This window comes from Lupinus angustifolius, chromosome LG07, assembly GCF_001865875.1.
Source record: "Lupinus angustifolius cultivar Tanjil chromosome LG07, LupAngTanjil_v1.0, whole genome shotgun sequence".
In the NCBI taxonomy this organism is placed as follows: Eukaryota; Viridiplantae; Streptophyta; class Magnoliopsida; order Fabales; family Fabaceae; genus Lupinus; species Lupinus angustifolius.
The window spans coordinates 1,271,849-1,291,539 of NC_032015.1; the positions used below are offsets into that span (position 1 = coordinate 1,271,849).

Sequence of the window (19,691 nt, forward strand, 5' to 3'; positions counted from 1 at the left end):
ACGTCTAAGCCCAGCCCAAATTATTATATTATAAAGTAAAATTAATTATCTGAAACTTCAACCATAAGGAAATCAATGTGATAATTTTATTGTTAAGCTTGGGATTAGGATTTATGAGAATCGACCATTTAGTCATCTATTTTGGCACGTAGCATTTGAGTAAAAGTAACAATCATTTATTATTATAGGTATACCATACCCATGACATGTGATCACACTCTTTGTATTGCTTGTTGGTTGTTTCTCACTAATTTAGAGCTATGTTGTTTATATGAACATTTAGAGTAGGACACGGTCAATTTAGTTTTTATATATGTACAATACAACACATAATCACCGACAGTATGATATGGTGTTTTTTGTATAACTAAGGGTATTCTTTCACATTTTTTGCTTAAAAAATTAATCAATTTCATTGTGTATGATTGCTCCTTACAATAAGTGTTGTTCATCTAGGGATCCAGTTACTGATATTGCGTGCTCATGCATATATGTCATATTCTCTTTTCTGAAGAAGAAAAAACAAAAATATATTTTTCTATTGTTTATGTAGTAGTCTAGTCGCATACTCACATTTAAGTAACTCATTAGTCATTATCCAAAGTCAAATGTTGAGGAAAGACAAACAAAGGGCCCAAGTTTCAAGCTAAGCAACCCTACAAAGCTTTATTCTGCTTTCTGTGGACAAGTTGCTAATGTATAAAAACAAGCTCTTAACCTTACAAAACAATGCATATTTTGTATGTACAACAAAACAACACCACAAAGTGGAACACATTATATTGACATATTCATACCCAATTACTTGACAAAGAGAAGTCTTGGAATCTGAATGAGATATCACCAGCTGTGTCTCTCTCAAGCTGCATCGGTTGCGAACCATCGCTCGAATCAGATGCTTCAGAATGCCAAGGCTGTATTTGGTTGTCATTTGGTTGGTGTGCCAATTGAACTTCAATTGGTAATGGCAACACTGGGGGAGACAAGTCCCTCAATCTAGTAGTTGTACTTGGTCTACTTGAAGAAGCCAGTGCTCTGTCCCAAAGGAAGACATGAAGCAAAATCGGAACTTTGGTGTGTCTATGCAATGAGAGTTTCTGGCTCAATGAAACTGTGTCATAGCACTTAATAGCTCCTGTTGAAGACACCATCCATGGAAGGACTCTTTGATTTGAAAGCCTTGATACTACCAACAGCCTACTAGTACTTTTTGCTAGATTGTACAGATTGCTGAGCCCTGACCGTGTGGCTGCTACATTTTCTCGGTCATCATCGATAACCGATGAGATGAAAATAAATCCCTGATGATTACACAAAAAATTATTAACTAAATGTTTAATAGTATAAGAGCATGAATGATCCAAAAGAGAGAGTGTAACCTCTTCCGTGCGACTAATGGCAAAACCAAGCTTTGTGTCATCTTCTTTTAGTTTTATCTCAATTGAGAACTCTCCTCCAATTGGAGCATACCATAGCCGAATTGCTCTAACAACACCTATATCTACTCCATGATAATCCTCAAATCCATAAAGGCTTACATTCGCAACGTTAGATAAGTCAGATAATGACCCTGCATTCACGGTGGAAGAAGCTGTCTCTCCTGATATCTGTTATACACAAATCGAGCTGAAATTTCAATTCCATAACGTAGTGCAACAAGAATAGTGAAGTTGATGGCTAGAAAAATGAAGATACAAAAATAGTGAAGTTGATGGCTAGAAAAATGAAGATAGTATATAAGTTTAGCAGCTTCAAATTACACAAGATAGAGATAAAATCCTAAATTGTACCACTCCTAGTATAAAAATTCATAACATTCATTGAAGAAATAAAGCTGTTAACAAAGTATGATTGGACTTGAAGAAATGATAAGGTGTCAACTTTAAAGCTTAAACATGATGTTAAACATGCCTGAACTAATCATTTTATAAACTTATAGAATGGTTTTCTATCCTTTGAAGAAGGAACATTGAATATTGTGAGAGAGAAAAGTTAAGGGACTGCTAACAGTTCAATTATATTTTTTCATATATAAGGAATTTCACACAAGTTTTTGTAGTTTTTCTCACGAACGAGATCATTGATAGATTAAGTGATCAGTTGTATTAGGAAATTGTGGAAGCCGAAACGGAGATTTACAAATAAAAACCAATGGGCAGACCTTGCACCACATCTTAATGCAAAAACCTTATAACGTTAAGTCCACGGATTCATCTACTTATAAGTCTTCAAATTAAACATATCCAATGTCAGACTTCAACAAATTCACATGCAACTCCAACAAGTTAGAATAAATAATATTAAAGAGAGTAGCAGTAAAGCCATTTTGATAGTTTGCCACAACTAAATGCACCTCATTGTGATTAGAGAGTTGATCATTTACCTTGGTAAGTAGGGACTCAGTTTGGATGTTCATGAAGACAATAGGGACCCCTGAAGCTTGAGCTGCATTAAGCCACGCATTTGCCCTGGCTAGGGTGTCCTCAACATCATTGTAGCGAGAAGCTTCCATATCGGAAGCTTTGGGAAGAAGTAATATGGAAAGAAAGTTGCTGGAATTTGGAACTGGTAGCATCTCCTGCATCCTCTTCTCCCATTGATACGAGACATATCCATCCTGTAGTTTTGTCCTGGTTAGCGCATTTACCATCCTCGTGGTCCTTGAAGCTGCATAGTGCAGTTATTGTTAATGAGATTAGATAACTAACAGAAAGTATAGTACTCAAAAACTTCAATTCAAATGATAAGTGCTAACCAAATGAAATAACTACCAACAATTAGCCAACACATATGGAGAGGTTGAAACAAAGTTTAGAACAACGGTAGGCATGTAAAATCCTCCAACAAATACTGTTAATTGCTAATATCTTTTCGCGACAAGAAATGTGTTTTAAAAAATCTTCAGCTTAGAATTACATGGGTCACTCCTGTGTACAACATAAAGTTAAAAGTACTATAAACCAAGGTGAATGAAAGGTGCATTAATGTTGCTGTTGTTCTAGATTGGGAGTTCAGAAGTTAATCTTATCTTACACCAGACAAGACATTGGTTGAAATATTGAATACTTTGAACTACAGCAATTGATCAATTATCCCTTTGTTCAGACTTTGAGATAACACTAATATTGTTTTACTGAGAACTTATGTGTTAAGCAATAGACCCTGCAACTACAAATTTACAACCAGAAAATGAACAGGGTAAAGTGAAAATGTAGATTTTACTCAAAGCATGTCGATTTGATTAAACCTCTGTACATCAAAGGTTGATTTTGTCCTTTATTTTTGTACATTGTTTTAACAACAATATTGATGGCTTTGGATGGTGGTCCACAACCATAATTTCAATCATAATATTACTGTTTTTAAAGTCCCCACAACTGCAACTGCACATCCCAATCGAAGTTGAGACCTGAAAATTACTGGTTCTTGAATCGATCGATGCGAAAAGAGGACTAGAAAAATGGAAATTGTGTGAACCAAATGTTGCTATCATTCACAAAAGGAAATCATGACTGATGAGTATCACGCCCTGAATCTAGAAAAAAGTTTTAGGCTTTCGGATGAGAAGTTAATGTCTGAAATAAATAGTCATAGAAATGAACTTCCTATATAATAAAAGCATGAAAACCACTCACATTCATTGAATCTGAATAGATGTTTGGCTTGCAGACTAAGATAGAAACAAAAACAGTAACTTATCCATATGTTATATTAAATGTCCATCCAATTTTTGCTATATAGTTATTGCATTGACCTTCTTTTACCAAAAAGCCAAGCACATAACTACCATGTATCGGCCAATTAATTAGCCTAAGCAACAAATTTATTACAAAATCCAAAGTTTTGGAGGAGGTAAATTCCTCTCCATAGTGGCATAACAAATGGGTAATTTATTCACGTATTAATTTAATGTTTCAAAAGAAATTTCAATTGTTTCTAGATTAAGCTTTGTTAATTTTATATCATTTACAAAACAGTGCATGGAACACGACCATGTTCCAAGAAAGTTATACGCGTAAGGAATCAAATCAACCATGTTGTAATGGACTAGGAAAAAAACAAATAAGCATGTTGAAATAAACCAAGAAAAAACAATCCCCACCACACGAAAAAGAAGAACAAAAGCATATCCTTCAAACTTGATTAATATAAGATATAAAAAATAGTACCTTGGAGATTGAAGCACTCAGTTTCAGATCGATCCAAGAAGCCAAGAACATAGTTAGGATCTTTGATGGACCTAAGGACGTAACTTTTCATGAGTGAGAAATCATTGGGAACTATGCATGCTTGCAACTCTATAAACTCATGTGTTCCTCTCCTGACCCTTATGATTATAGAAGTTTCTTTCTTCTTATATGAGTCTTGTAGGATCTTGTTGACACCGTTCTTGCCGTTCTTGAAAGGAGACCTGAACCTGATCATGGAGTTGGTGAAGTTTCCTATTCGAATCTCTTCAACTATGTCACCGGTTTGAAGCATGTCATGGGTCCATTCCTCGGCTTTGTAACTTCCCCTAAGACATTCGATTGATAATACTTTTGGGTCTCTTGTTATTGAGTCTGACCTGCTTTGTGAGATTAGATCCATCTCTTTCATAATTCAGTTTTTTGTATCACTTTTCTAGTATATATGTAGTGACATGACATACTCGTTGTTGAGTAAGTGTGTGTTTGTAATAATAACTTGATGACAGAAAGAAAACAAATGTGTTAAATAAGGTAAAATGAAAAGTTGTTAGGAAAAGAAAATGGGAGTGAATGTGGAAAGGAGTGGCAAGAAAAGAGGTGTGAAAAATGTTGACGAGGGGAAAGAGTTGTATATGGCCTTGTTGGTGGATTCTATGGGGTTTTATAGAAAATAATAGTTACTATCCCAAAAATTAAGTCCAATCAAATAATATACAATCAAATAATATAAAAATATTATTTTATATTATTTTATTTTTCAATCAAATCTTTTATTGGATTGAAACATAATAAGATACAAAAAGTGGGACAATTAATACTCATTTAACATGTGCAAGTAGTTATTAACCAAGGGAAGGGGAAAAAGTCCATAATATAATATTACATCATTCATTTATATTGATTTTTTGAAAAGTCAATATTAATTAAATATGAATCATAAATTATATAATGAGTCTAGCTCGTACATTATCATTGCATTTTTTTTTTTTTTTGTCTATTTTACATTTATGTTATCTCTAGTCCCATTTTACTCAGCTTGTTAGATGAAAGTTTTAGTTATTTGGTAACTTATAAACTAAAAGGGCTGCAAGATAGTAACATACTTTCTCTATCCCAAAAAATCATCATGTTTCATGTCTAAACGGTTCCTATTGTTAATAATGATGATAATCACATATAGAGTTCTATTGTTAAAATAATTACATAGTTTTTAACCATAAAAGTACCCCCTTCTTTAAGTATATATCTTCTGGTGTAAGAATTATATTTTTTTTAATATTTCAACTTTCAAAATAGTAAATACATATTATTTGTCATGTAATATTTTTTTATTTGAAAAAATGATATATCTTTTTCAAAATTAACATATAAATTTCATACACCATAATAAAATTAACATATATCACAACATACCACTTTAAGTTATTTATAACAAATAACAATTTTCATATAATATGGGAAGATGTATATGTCAATTTTATACTACAATGTATCGTTATTTTGTTTTTCTATGTGAAATTATAATGAAAAACATTATTCTTCTATTAAACAATTCACTATAAATTATAAAGTCCTACTCTTTTGTATCACTCCATGTGTCTTTTTCAACCAATCTGATGTGATAATACATTAGTGATAGAAAAAGTGAGACAATGAATATACTCCCAACAAATAGTCTAATATCTCAAAAGGATAATATGTAAATATATTTGGAAGCACTGGTAGAATTGTGAGGGCTTACCCAAGTGCCTAATCCTCATAGAATTGTGAAATACAAGTCCCATAAACTAGTTTTACCTGATTAATAATAATATGAATTATAATAAATGATCAAACTTTTACTATTCCTGTACGCGGGAAAATACCACAATTAACCAGTCAAATGAAATCATTGTGAAAAAACTCTGAATATAGTGGCCGGTGATAGTATGATAAACAAGTGTAATAAAGAAATAACTCAACTACCAATATAATATGGGAACAAAATATCTCTATAAGTTATTTTCTCATGTTAATAAAATCATGACATGTGTCATGTTTCATAATTTTTCAAAAGTATTTTTAAAACTAAACAAAATAGTACATATATCATATTTTATAACTAGTTATAGGATATATTTTCATGTAATATATCATTGTGTGAAAGCAAAAAAATCAACAGGGCGAATTTAAGAAGAAGTCCAATATCGTGCAACTCTGAAGTCTTGCACATGCATCATTATCAGATCATTTCAAGGTATACTACCTGTTCCTTTAATTCATAACTTGGACAGGTTATGGCTACATTTTATATAGTTTTCTTATTTCCTTCTAAAAATCTACTACAAATTAATCTACATTAATTACATAGAAAATATTAAATGAATAGTAATTATATTCAACATCTTTATAATCTAAAAATAGGCAATACTTTCATCTAATAAAATATGAGAAATCTAGAAGTTTAGCAAGTATGATTTTTTTGTACTATTAAAAGTATTATATTACATTTTTGGGTAAAAAATTAATATATTTTGGAGTTTGTGACTGCCCATTCCAAGTATCGCTCTTAGGAATCACATCCTCAACTTTGGAGATTCACAAACTTAGACATTCAATGGGGTATTGCATCATTAAACCAACTTTTTATCTTGTTCTTGACCAAGTATGATTTAGTAATTCACGTGCCAACTTGCAAATTAACTAACTTTTTTTTATATTGTTTAAAATAACGTTAACTGCTATAATCTATTCGTCTGTTAAATTATGTGGTGGTAAAACTATTATTTTGTTTGTTTGGAGAAAACATTTAATGAGAAAATACCATGTAAATACGTACAACTTTTTATTTTATTACTGTATTATTCCTCGTTAATAAGTATCAATTCTTAAAAAAAAATACATAGTAATAAGTGATGAAATCATAGGTCATTGATAAATTAATAGCCACAATTTTTATTTTCCTTTTCCCTGAGAATGCAAGGACTGTGCCTGATAAATGAGAAATCCAAAACCCCAAAGTCAACCTTCTAAAACTAAAAGAGTCGATTTCAATCTCTTTAATGTAACATCATATAAAACATATCAAATCTCTTTAATTTAGCATTCCTCACTTATGAATTTACATTTTTATTCAATCAAATATCACTTATAAAACGTAAATGTTTGTTAAAAAAACTTTAATTTATCATCTACATTGAATTTATCATGATTATATAGGTGGAAAATGCTTGTAATTTAGACTAAAAATCACTCATGAAATATAACGATTTTATTAACCATTCCGCGTTCAGGAGAAAAAAATAGACTGTACCGTAAAATAATACTATGTTGTTTAATTTTAGGATTTAATATGTATATACCGACAGTATAAGTGTTTTTATATTGTCATTAAATTATTTATTATTCATATATTAAACATTATTAACTCTCAAACAAAAGTAACACATATCAACAATAGATGATCTGCTAACTGTGTAAAAACATTACAATAACAACACATAAATGTTAAACTCTTAATTTTATTAAATGAGAATAAAATATCTATTTCTATCAAATGAATAGTTATAATATACAATGGTTAAACGAGAATAAAATATTTTTTTCATTTTCAAAAATATTTTATAGAAAGTAGTTAATTATGACATATGTCATTTATCTCATAAGAAGTACTTTATTCTTTTATTAAATATATAAAACTGTTTTTTTTCTGGTGGTTGCTCTAACATAACGGATATTATATTTAGGATCCTGTAGCATAGGAGTACATTAGGTAATATATATTTTTTTGTATTTATATTTTAGTAAAAAATTCAATTCATTCTAAAAATACAAAATTTCAATACAAAAACCTTTCCTTTCTCAAACCCCACAACGAGCAAGTTAATGTCGGTGTAGTTTTCAATAAATAAATAAAATGGCTAATGCCTGAGGAGAAATGTAGAATCACGGATATTCTGGTCAAGCAAGAACCTTTGAATTTGAGTTGAAAATAATTTTCAATTCAAAATTGTTAACATTTATATTGAAAAAATAAGAACATTATGTGCAAGGAATATATGTAAACATTTATATTTCCTGAACAATGTCTCACACAGTCACACTCATTGAACTAGAGTAAATATGAAAACCAAATTGCTGATAGTTTAGCTAAGAGTGCTTTTATTTATCCAAAAGTTAATTATTCCGTCAAATTATTTAAGATAATTTTGTAGGAAAAAAAGTTTGTGATTTTTTTAGTAGTGAGAGGTAAATTAACACCGTTAGTCTTTGTATTCGTTGACTACGGGTGACTTATTAGATGAAGCTTATTATGATCTAGCTATGTTGATATCAATAATGATTTTCTTGAACGATATTTGTTCTGAAAGACAATCACACACTCTGAAAATGATTAATTACATACTTACAAGGTAATAAGATATTATCGGTAGTACAAAAATATATACTTTTTGTGCTGAATGATAGTTTTGGACAACAGTTTTATAGTTTTCGGTTTGATTGTTGTTTATGCCTGTGATTGTAGGCCCAATTGACTACGAACTTCAAAGAGGCTGGGCCTGGTATAATTAGCTGTGAAGTGGCCCATTGATATTGTAGTGAAATGAAAATTTATGCAATGGATAAAATAAATTTAATGTTTAATTTATCATACGAAATTCAATTAATCGAATGTGGCAAGACAAATTACTAAAATGTAATCTCACATGAGCCTGTGGATTAATCCTTGTTAATTTTAAGACGAGAAAATAGTAGTATTATTTTTTGCTATTAACCACCAAATAAGAGCATATCCTTTGTGGACTTCCTTTTTTAATGGATTAGCATAAATTCCTTTGAGTAAATGGTTTACATATTATGATTTGCGAAAATAATTGTTTATATTTTTTCTGTACTTACCTAGCTGCATTCTTTGGTCAAAAGACTAATTTTCCATGAAAACAATTGTCATGGGCATATAAAAAATATTACAATCCTAGAAAAGGACTGTGAATATGTTTATGGAATATACAAAATTAAATTAAGTCTAACACTTTCGAGATATAAAAAAATCGTTTCTAATACAAAATTTTTATTTATTAAATAGTTCTTTTAGAATAATCACTGACATTTCACTTTTTTATATTATTTAAACAATAACATTAGGATATTTGTTAACACGCCTCTTAATTAAGATTACATAAATTATGGGTGTAAAAATAAAAGAATAAATACTCATTTCAGTTTATCATGTTTTTCAACCTAACGAGTTTGGTCTCTCAAAATTTGAAAAAACCTAAATGATCCCAAAATTTTTAAATATAGATCAAATTAATCATTTTTAGCATGTTTTAAAATACTTGGTAGAGATTAATTTAACCCTAAAAAAGATTAATCACATTTGAAATTTTTGAGGATCATTTAAAAAATTTCAATTTTTGAAGGATCAGTTGAAAAACATGATGACTAAAATACGTAATTACTATAAGTAAAAATATCAATCTATTAATGTCCCCGGTGTGGAAAAGATGATGTGCCTGCAACAGCACCTAGCACCTGCGTGTGCGTGTCTCCGTGGGCTTCACTCGTTAAAAATGTCATTATTTGTTCTGTCTTTACTTCTATTTCTAGCAAAGTAATTGATAGTATTATTGTCTAGTGTGTAGTGATGTCCCTGCACATTTTTGCCAACTCTAGTATTGTTATGTGTACCTTCCAACACAATCACTCAACTACAAAACGTTTATGGCAACCTTTACTTTATATGACATCATTTGTGACATACCCTTCACTTAAATATATTTGTACCCTCCAATGGCCCATTATGGATAGTGACTAGTCCATTGCATCCAGCTGTGCCTATTCATGCCACCTTTCTCTTTCTAAATCATAATATCATAATATCCTATCCTAAAGGCCTAAATTCATTTTTTTTCCTTTTATGGCAATGAAACTGAAACACATTAATATTTTCTCTAAGTCCATTATTGCAACCACAGGGAAGGGAGGGGAAGAAGTTGCTGCAGTGTTATTTGACCAAAGAGGATGTGGTATAGAAAGAAAGTGAGAAAACACACAGTTTTAGAGACTAGTAAGCCAAGTATCCACCTAACTTATCTAGTCTAAATTGGGAGAAATGGTGTATGGTGTGACATCTTGTAATTTTGCCATGGATTTATATTACAATTACTTTCGGTTCGATATTCATACATCGTCGATATAAAAATTTATTCACAACCAATATATCATATACTATTCATTTGTATTATTTTTTCTAAAAAAATCAATAATAAGAAAATATGAATAGTGAATAATGTATAAAACTCATACATTATAATATTTATCCTTTTTAATGCAATTAAGGGAATCATTAACCATAATTTAAAACCAAACCTTAATCTCTACTATTAATTTACGGGAAAATGATATATCCTCCTACAAATCCTCGTACTCAGAAGAATCTGACATACGTCACAAAATTGATATTTTGTTTGCTAATGATCGATTAATTTACAAGTGACATATATCACTTTACTGTGGGTATGATAATTTAGTAGTTTAATATCCATCACAAAACAATAGGAAGAAAGTCAACTAACTCTACTCATGAAAGTATATAGACAACAAAAGCATGTTAGCTTCGGCCTCCCATGTCACTCAATGTGGAACCGAACACATAATAACTTGTGGTTCCAAAAATCCATGAAGATGCAAAACTACAATTTTGTAATCCCCACCCCATCCTCCATCACTTAAAAGACACAAGCTTACAAAACAATATTTTGTACCCCATGCTTTGAATATGTAGCAACATAATTTGGATGGATCTTAAAATCAACTTTTATATTAGTGAATTCCCCCACCACTCCCAAATAACTGCTGAAGAAGTGGCTACATAATAAATTTCTGTTTCAACAGAGAAAGTTGCTATAGTTTCTAGACCAAATTATTATTACAAATATATACAAAGATTTTTGGAGCTTTTATCCTCCCACTTTTCCGCTATTGATGTTGCTTGTGTGAACACGTACACTTAGCATGACTTTCTGAAAGAGTCTATATATATATAGGTAGGAATAAAATGAATGAGTAATGGTTCATAAATAATGTCATAAATTATTTACATCATTGAGATAGGTCAAGTACTCAACAAACCTGAACTTGTTTTTGAAGGTCTTTGATGTAATCAACAGCCAAGTCCAACATGTCTGCAGTGTTTGTTTGCTGGAAAGAGAGAAAAAACAACATTTATGCATATAAACAGCCATGAATTTGATCAATATAAAGTGTGCAACAAGTCAAAATCTTACATTGTCCATGTTGGGGACCAGATCTTGTAGTTTCCTCATTCGCTCACTAATTTTAGTTCTTCTAACCTGAAGCCAAATATACAAAGATAACCAATCGGAAACGGAAAAAAAATGAATAAAGCCGAACATTTCCCTATTATATATATATTTTTTGTATTGGTATCTGAAAATATTAATCCGAGTTTAGCCAAGAAGATCCATTAGGATGGCAAATCTCTCGGTCCAATTGTGTCTTTGTATCCAATAAATACTCGACAATCTAAGTTGTTTTTTGCTTTCCAAGTCATGGAAATAGTTGTGAAGGAAAATCAGATTGTGTAGTTTAGAATCACGAAACCAACTATAATTGGAAATAAAAGTGGGAATCGCTTGAATAGAATAAATACCCTCTCTGCAATACTTCTTGGATGAGTGGCGCAGCCACGCTTGGCACGAATCTTCCATGGAACAGAATCTGAGGAGTGAAGAAACTTCTCAATGGCTGCCATTTCCAATGGAGTATTTGGCATACTCAACTGGTGAGCCAAAGGGGCAGAAGGTTGGCCTACTGTTTCATTCTGATCAGTGAAACAAAATCAGAGCAATGACATTGCAGTGACAAATTGTACATTAAATGTTTATATTACCAAAGATCAGATAGTATTATTGTACCAGAGTTTCAGCTGCATTTAAACCTGAAAATGGTTTTACATCATCGTCTCTAGGTCTTTTTACGCCACTTATATTATCAGCCAAGACTGAAGAATCATCCCAAAGACCTACCGGCAAACCTGCTACGAAATCATTACCTTGGTTTTCAGCAAAGGCTTCATTAACTGCGTTGTTTTGTTTATTGCTTTCATTCCCAATTTCCCCTCTTGATGACATTAGCCCTGGCGAGTAGTTTGGTGCATTCTTCAACCTTGCCGCAGGAGAAAAGTTTGCTTCCTCGGTAGTGCTATTAGCAGCACCCAAAGCCCCCATGCCTCTTATAGCAGCATAGCCTGCCAATCAAACTTGCATAGCGTCATTATGAAACCATATATTCATGAAGTAAGAAACTGAAGCTTAAACTTATTAGTATCGATTATTGTACCCATCTTGTGCTCAATCAAAAACAAAAGAACGCATTTCTATTACACCCTCCTTAAAATCCAAGACATCGTGTTTTTTCCTTTATTCTTTTCGAGCACCGCTAGATCCAACAACAAGCTTGATCTAAACTAGCAAAATTGAATATCCTTATGTTACCTGAAGTGGCAAAAATTCTTGTTCAATACAGTTTTACATGCTGATATTTTTTCTCTTTTTGTTTTGTGGAACACTGGTTATTATTCTCTCAAGTTAGATTCACTTAAACCACTCACAGGGCCAAGACTCTAGTTTAATTGTTGGAGCACCAAACTTAATAATATTAATATCCTCACAAGATTTGCTTCACTGGGTTTGGACTTGCAATCTCATCTGATTCATTATTTTTTATTGAAAACAATAAAAATTTACTCTAAAGAAAAAGGAGACATTTTTTCTAATGAAAAGAAATTGCATATATAATTGCAGTGGACATAAGAATAAAGGGAATTGAAAAGAAAAAAAGAAGAGGCAAAGGAATAGGAAAAACCACCTTCAATGTTTATGTTTGAAAAGAGTCCAGCAGGGGAGCTACCGTGCCTGATAAGGCTAGAAGTACTTCCACGACCGGTCTTCATCTGATTCGGCAAAGGTGGTCTTCCAGAGCTATGGTAAAAACTTTGAGGGTTAGATGATCCATAATTGTTGATATTACTTTGCTGCTGCTGGAGAATCAGTGGTTCATTATTCATTGAAGGCATATCCTGAGATTGCTGGTTAATAATCTCTTCCTTCACAACAGAAACTTGCTGAACCGGTTGGATATTCGTAGAAACTGAATCATCCGCAGCGCCATCACCACCACCACTACCACCGCTACCACTAAGACTATTCATAAACCGAGCGAAAACTCGTTCTGTTTCAGGGCTGGAGGGGCGATTGAATATGCTCTCATAGAACTCGTTGTCTATTATATTTGAAAAATATGAACTTGGAGCTGACCGGTATCGCGTCAAGCCTGAACTTATCTGCTGCTGCTGATCCAACAACATAGGAGGGTGTTGCCGAAGATCTGATTCCATTATTTCACACCTCTTCACTTCAGTTCAACTTAAAATTGTTGGAATTTCACAACCCAAGAACTAAAGCTTTATTCTTTTGCAGATTATCTCACAACCAATCTTATCATATCATACCAACTAGTTTAAATTAATCCTTAGTTCCAACCCAATCCCTGCAATAAAAATTTTCTTTATGAAAACATTCAGCACAATCAACGTAGAGATCTAAAACTAATAAATAGAGCAAACCCAAATCCCGAAAACTTTCACTCACAATTATTAAGTGTGAAGTGAGGTACGTAACCGCAAAAGTGCATCAAGATTAGGATGAGATCAAGCAGGGAATAGTTAAAGGTAAACGAACACGACAGAAAAATAAGTATAAATATAATAAGTTGTAGTTTCTATCACTTAGCACCAGAAGTCATAGAAACTAACGGTAACTCATTTTTTTCCTGTTCCTGAAAGTGAATCAGTGACTAATATAAACTCGGTGGGTCAAAACTTAGCAACAAAAGCAACATCTGAAGATAAACAAAGTATATTACTATAACATATCCAAGTTATGAACAGAACAACAAAACACAAAACCTACCTCTGTTAGTGAGTGCAACACCTTTATATGTTTATTATTTGTTGGGTTGGGTTGGGTTTATCTTTGTGTGTAGTGGTGAGAGTGGTGGTGAAGATGGGTATAACTATAAGAGAAGGTTCAAGAGAAAGGGTGCAAAGGGATTATATAAAATAGCATCCCATTTTACTTTGTGAGGAGGTGCACCCAATGAGAAGTAAACAGAGACATAAATGAATAGAGCTTTCAGATTTGGTAAGTTTTGTATTCCAGTTTTACAGGAATGCCCCTCAGTTTCGGAAGAAACACCAAAGTGTGAGACGAACGTGGCAGAAAGGGGTGGCTTTCCCAAGGTAGAAAGAACACTAATAAGTTAATCCAATATTTTGGAACTAAAGTTTGGTTTTTTCATAAAATGGGAACCATAATGATGAAATGGATAGGCTGTCCTCAACCATGTCCTAGACTATCTCCTCGACTATGTCCTTAATCATGTTTCCGACTATGGGACAGTAAATCCTTGTGAGGTGAAATGACTTTATTGCCTGCACTCCTCCATTTCAGTATTTTTATACAGTTTGATATTATATTCTGTCTCAGATTTAGTTATTCTTGAAAATTGATTTTAAGGTTTTTAACTTCAAACTCTTAATTTAACTTAAAGATTCAAGTTAAAATTACCTATATTTTCTATTGATTCTTTGATTTTTGTAACTTTCAAGTTTAGTTTAATTCTATTTTTATAGTTTAGCAAACACTTTAGAATACTAATAAATCTAGTAACTTTATTGCCTGAGCCAATTTTGCTACATGGACAGCAAAAGTTAAATCTAGTCACTTTTATAGTCCAGTGTTACAATAAGAGTGTATCATTAATACTTAATAGCATACCTGCATAATAGTTATACTATCTTTTATATGCTTTTTTTCTTGCTAAATTATCCTATTCCGTGCCTGCATAGATTAAGATAATCATTTAATACATTTAAATGTAAAAATAGTTGCACATATGACTCTATATCAGAAATGACTTTGTCCATATTGTAAAGAATTATTAACCATGAAAAAATTGTAAAGGGTTGTTACAGAATTGTGTAGACATAAGTTCTCATTTTGGACTAATCATGTGTATCTTTCACATAAACCAAGTTCAAACCTACTATAATATTCACAGTATAGTATTATATTGAAACCGTATCACATTCAAATCAAAATTTCAGACTTCTACATTTATTTAACTTACAGATTACTTTAATAACTGTGGGTCTCACCTACCTCATAAACTATTTATTTTTTGTTAAAGCTCATTCATTTAAATAGTGACAATCTTTTTCGAGGAAAAGAAATCTGATAAAAAAAAGTGTATAAAGTACGATCCAAAAGTTATCATCCCAACGATTGAAATGAAATTGAGGCATACATACACGATCTAAGAGAAATCTGAATTATTAAAAAAATAGATAGGTGCTACATGTACATGGATTTATGGTAGGTGGAAGTGGAAAAGACGGAAATATTTTTCTATGTTGTGCATGAGGGACCACTCGTAACACGCGGATTTTCGTGCACAGAGATGCGTTGAAAATTTATTCTATGGGCCCAAACTAATACTTTTCAATTTCATTTACATAAAATAAATACTTATTTTTTTTGTTTTGATTACAATTATTTCTTTTTTAGAAGATAATTATGTTTAAGTTAAGCAATACCCATTTGTGAGAGTGTGGTTTTTCAATCAAAAGTTTTTTTTTTGTTGTTATGCGTGAGACTTAGGTATGATATTTTACTACAAATAAATTAAGTACATAACGCTTGAATCAATTATCTAGCATAAATCATTTCTAAAATAGAGAAAAAATATATGTATTAACTACGTAAGTTATTTTACATTAATAATGCATAAAAATTATAAATCTTTATAAAAATGAACCGTTAACTTTACAGGAAAATCCATGCATCTGAATACTAATTTATGTAGTTTTTAAAATTATGTTTCTTATATTTACAAAAAAAAAATATAACTATTGTTATCAACAATTGTAATTTTACACTTCTTTATCCTTTGAAGTTCTGGTACATACTATCTTTTAAACAAATAAAATGGGAGGAATTCACTTACTCCTTATTTTAATTATCAATTCTAAGAAAATTTAATGATTTAAAATAGTTATTAAATTTAAACCATTAGATATTTATAGAGTAAGTGGATTTCCCTCAAAATAAAAACCTCTACATCCATCTTTCATGAGGAGTAATTCAACCAGAGAGGGAGAGCGTCCTTAATTGTTCACCTATTTTAGTGGGACCATGATGAATTTACCCACTGATTTTTTCATTTTTGGTAAAAGCATACTGCTAGTTTTACATTTAGTATGAGTTGGTCACACTCCCCTTCAATTGGCATTGTTTAAATCTTAAAAAAATTAATGTATCAACAATATAATTTTATACATTATTATCGTATCATTTATCATTTATGTTTTGTCATTATTATTTCTTAAAAAAATAAATTTTGTATATGTCTCTTTAAGATGCCACTAGCTAATGCATGAAGCAAATAAATAAACTTTGTATGAGAAATTAATTATAAATATGTAATTTTTAAGGTAATTTTTATATATATTGAAAATTCAACAATTTTGATTTATAATATAAAAATTATATTTTTCTTTCCTAAATCACTTTAGGCACCCATCAACAACTTTTGTTTTCTTCGAGGTAATTAATTATGACTACTTCACACAACACATTTTTTAGATTTGGTGTAAGAGGTTCTTTGCCTTCCACGTGGTATATTGTCAATATTTTTTCTTGTGAGTAATATAAGAATACGATGTCAACAAATAAAATATTTATTCTTATTTACTTCTCACACATTATTTTTTAATTTATTATAACTTCTTATGAAAGAAAAATAATATATATTTTTTCTCGTAATGACAAACATCACTTTTATTTTATTTGAGTTTCATAAGATCTATTTTTCCTCAAACATCTATATCTCTTCTCATTTCCCTTAGTTAAAAAAACAAAAAATTGTTCTTATTTAAAAAATAAAAAAATAAAAACAACACACTGAAAAACGTAATAAAAATATCTTATTCTAATAAAAACAACATTAAGAACCGGTGTGATTGCTCTAAGCATTTTGAATGTTTTCTCATCCTTCCCCGAGCAAATAAACTATATACTGGTAAAAATAAAACTTTGTTAGTTAAAAGACGTTCAACTCTATTTCTCAAGAAATTCAGCAAAATTATACACCTTGTAGGAAGTTTCTCATATCTTTCATAGACCAAATATTATGCACAAAACATTGCACGATTATAGTTACTTAGTTCATGGGTTCTGAAACCGCTGGAAATGAATATTGTACGTGAAACAGGCATGTCCCTTTTTCAATGGCATGTTCGGTGCCCTTAATATGAATAATCTCATGTGTATTCTATATAGTATATAGTTAAGTAATATGCATAGTCCATGGTATATAAGTCAATTAATTATAGGCTAATCTTGCTGCAAGTGCTTGCATTACATCTAAGTGTAGAAGGTATTCCTCGTTATCTTGAAGTCCTTTCATCATAGCATATACCATTTTAATTTTGACGGTGAAGTTCCTATATTTTGCACATGTAGACACGTGATTATCAGCATCATCTGACCATAAGGAATAGCACTGTCCTCGATAGTTGATTAGTCATGTCTAAACTCAAATTTGGGAATTAAAGCGTTTGTTAATTCAACTTTCTTTTCTCATTATAGAACCTGGAGATAAGATTTTCAGAAACATTAATGGCCTTCACAGACTGGTCGGTTCTGCATCTCGAATATAAAATTACTGACAACATACACATGAAGAAACCAAAATTTAGAAACATTATGGACTTTCTTCTTCCAATTTGTCTTTCCTGGCAGAAGAAATAATGAGATACTACTATACAAGTTGACTAAACCCATCTATGAATCTATGATCATAAATCACTTACCGAAGTATGAAAGGGGTATAATCGTCACATCACACAGTAATCAGTATAAATCACGTTCTCTTGACAGAGTGAGGGTCACAAACTCTCATGCACACATCGTGCTTCTCTTTATTTTCCACTTTCCCTCCCTTCACCGACGCTGCAAATAACACTGTTTCACTTTTTCATTAACCACAATGAATCAAATTTTGTTACTTCCGTTAACGGTGTTGTTGTTACTCGCTGCTAGCTCCATAGTGCAGTCGTGTCTGCCGTCAGAACGGGCGGCGTTGCTGGCCTTCAAATCTGCTCTCCAGGAATCACACGTCGGCGTATTCAACTCCTGGACCGGCAATGACTGCTGCAACAACTGGTTCGGCGTCGCCTGCGACCAAAACTCTCGTCAAATCGCCATTATCGACCTCCGCGCCGGTACACTCTACGAAACCATGGAGAAAGCTCACCGTCCTGGCTACATGACCGGCCATATCTCGCCGGAAATCTGTAAACTCACTCGCCTCTCCAGCATTATCATCACCGACTGGAAAGCAATCTCCGGCGAGATTCCACACTGCATAACAACCCTCACTTATCTTCGAATCATAGATCTCGCCGGAAACAGACTCTCCGGCAATCTCCCGTCCAACATCGGCAAGCTTCAGCAGCTGATGCTGCTCAGCGTCGCCGATAACCTCATCACCGGCAATATCCCGGTGACGCTTCCCAGCGTCGCCGGGTTAACGCACTTGGACCTCAGAAACAACGAGATAACCGGGCCCATTCCACAATGGTTGGGCCGGCTCAAGATTCTGAGCCGGGCCTTACTTAGTGGGAACAAAATAAGCGGGCCCATTCCAAGTTCAATTTCAAGTATGTCTCGTCTCGTGGATCTGGATCTATCTAAAAATGAGTTATCTGGGCCCATTCCAGAGTCTTTGGGCCGAATGGCTGTTTTGGGAACGTTGAAACTGGATATGAATAAACTCTCAGGAAGTGTTCCTGCGACGCTTTTGGTTTCAGGTATAACTGACTTGAACTTGAGCCATAATTCTTTAGAGGGTGATATACCTGATTCATTTGGGGCTAGGTCATATTTCACGTCTATGGATTTGTCTTATAATAATCTCAAGGGTCCTTTACCTAAGTCCATATCTTTAGCGTCATATATTGGGTACATTGATTTGAGCCATAACCATTTGTGTGGGTCCATTCCTAGTTACTCTGGACTTGAGAATATGGATCAGTCTTCATTTGCCAATAATGATTGCTTATGTGGAAAGCCACTTAAAGCTTGCTAATTCGTCTTGTTACATTACATTAATCAGTGATTAAGTTTTCTAGTTAGTGCTCAGTTTTTTTGCTTTTGTTTTTATTTCTTATATTGAAATATCTCTGTATTTCATTCAGTTCAATAAAAGATGATTAAAGGTTATAAGGGATCGTTGTATTTAACTCAGTTTGAAATAGCTATGCATCTCTGTAAGGGGTTGATATTTTGATTAAAAGGATTTGTTAAAAGTATTGTTCACCTAAAAAAAGGAAGCATCTAATAGAAATTTGTCAATTAATACTGTACCTTTTTTTTA

At 32.2% G+C, this 19,691-nt stretch overlaps 3 protein-coding genes across 3 annotated transcripts; 1 reads left to right on the forward strand and 2 right to left on the reverse strand.

Annotated features, from left to right (window-relative positions):
• LOC109351557 lies at nt 526-4,793 on the reverse strand. The gene is made up of 4 exons (XM_019593039.1): nt 4,170-4,793; nt 2,384-2,667; nt 1,380-1,607; nt 526-1,301 (listed from the first exon to the last, which is right to left on the reverse strand). The coding sequence occupies exons 1-4, from the start codon at nt 4,597-4,599 to the stop codon at nt 792-794; spliced, it is 1,452 nt and encodes a 483-aa protein (XP_019448584.1). The 5' UTR covers nt 4,600-4,793; the 3' UTR covers nt 526-791.
• LOC109351560 (transcription factor bHLH122-like) lies at nt 10,965-14,189 on the reverse strand. Its single transcript, XM_019593042.1, has 7 exons — nt 14,008-14,189; nt 13,062-13,742; nt 12,110-12,441; nt 11,845-12,015; nt 11,459-11,524; nt 11,304-11,372; nt 10,965-11,204 (listed from the first exon to the last, which is right to left on the reverse strand). Exons 2-7 carry the CDS (start codon nt 13,588-13,590, stop codon nt 11,151-11,153), a joined length of 1,221 nt encoding a protein of 406 aa, XP_019448587.1. The 5' UTR covers nt 13,591-13,742; nt 14,008-14,189; the 3' UTR covers nt 10,965-11,150.
• Nucleotides 18,122-19,564, forward strand: LOC109351562 (DNA-damage-repair/toleration protein DRT100-like). Its single transcript, XM_019593047.1, has 2 exons — nt 18,122-18,242; nt 18,276-19,564. Exon 2 carries the CDS (start codon nt 18,303-18,305, stop codon nt 19,401-19,403), a length of 1,101 nt encoding a protein of 366 aa, XP_019448592.1. The 5' UTR covers nt 18,122-18,242; nt 18,276-18,302; the 3' UTR covers nt 19,404-19,564.

What these genes read in the sequence shown, in the direction of transcription:
- LOC109351557 (XM_019593039.1), bottom strand. Translation starts at nt 4,599, where the DNA reads ATGAAAGAGATGGATCTAATCTCACAAAGCAGGTCAGACTCAATAACA. An exon ending in TGAGTGCTTCAATCTCCAAG is followed by an intron (nt 2,668 to 4,169) that starts GTACTATTTTTT and finishes TGCACTATGCAG; the next exon opens with CTTCAAGGACCACGAGGATG. An exon ending in CTGAGTCCCTACTTACCAAG is followed by an intron (nt 1,608 to 2,383) that starts GTAAATGATCAA and finishes TGTGTATAACAG; the next exon opens with ATATCAGGAGAGACAGCTTC.
- LOC109351562 (XM_019593047.1), top strand. Translation starts at nt 18,303, where the DNA reads ATGAATCAAATTTTGTTACTTCCGTTAACGGTGTTGTTGTTACTCGCT.
- LOC109351560 (XM_019593042.1), bottom strand. Translation starts at nt 13,590, where the DNA reads ATGGAATCAGATCTTCGGCAACACCCTCCTATGTTGTTGGATCAGCAG. An exon ending in TAAATGCAGCTGAAACTCTG is followed by an intron (nt 12,016 to 12,109) that starts GTACAATAATAC and finishes TTCACTGATCAG; the next exon opens with AATGAAACAGTAGGCCAACC. An exon ending in CAAGAAGTATTGCAGAGAGG is followed by an intron (nt 11,525 to 11,844) that starts GTATTTATTCTA and finishes ATTTGGCTTCAG; the next exon opens with GTTAGAAGAACTAAAATTAG.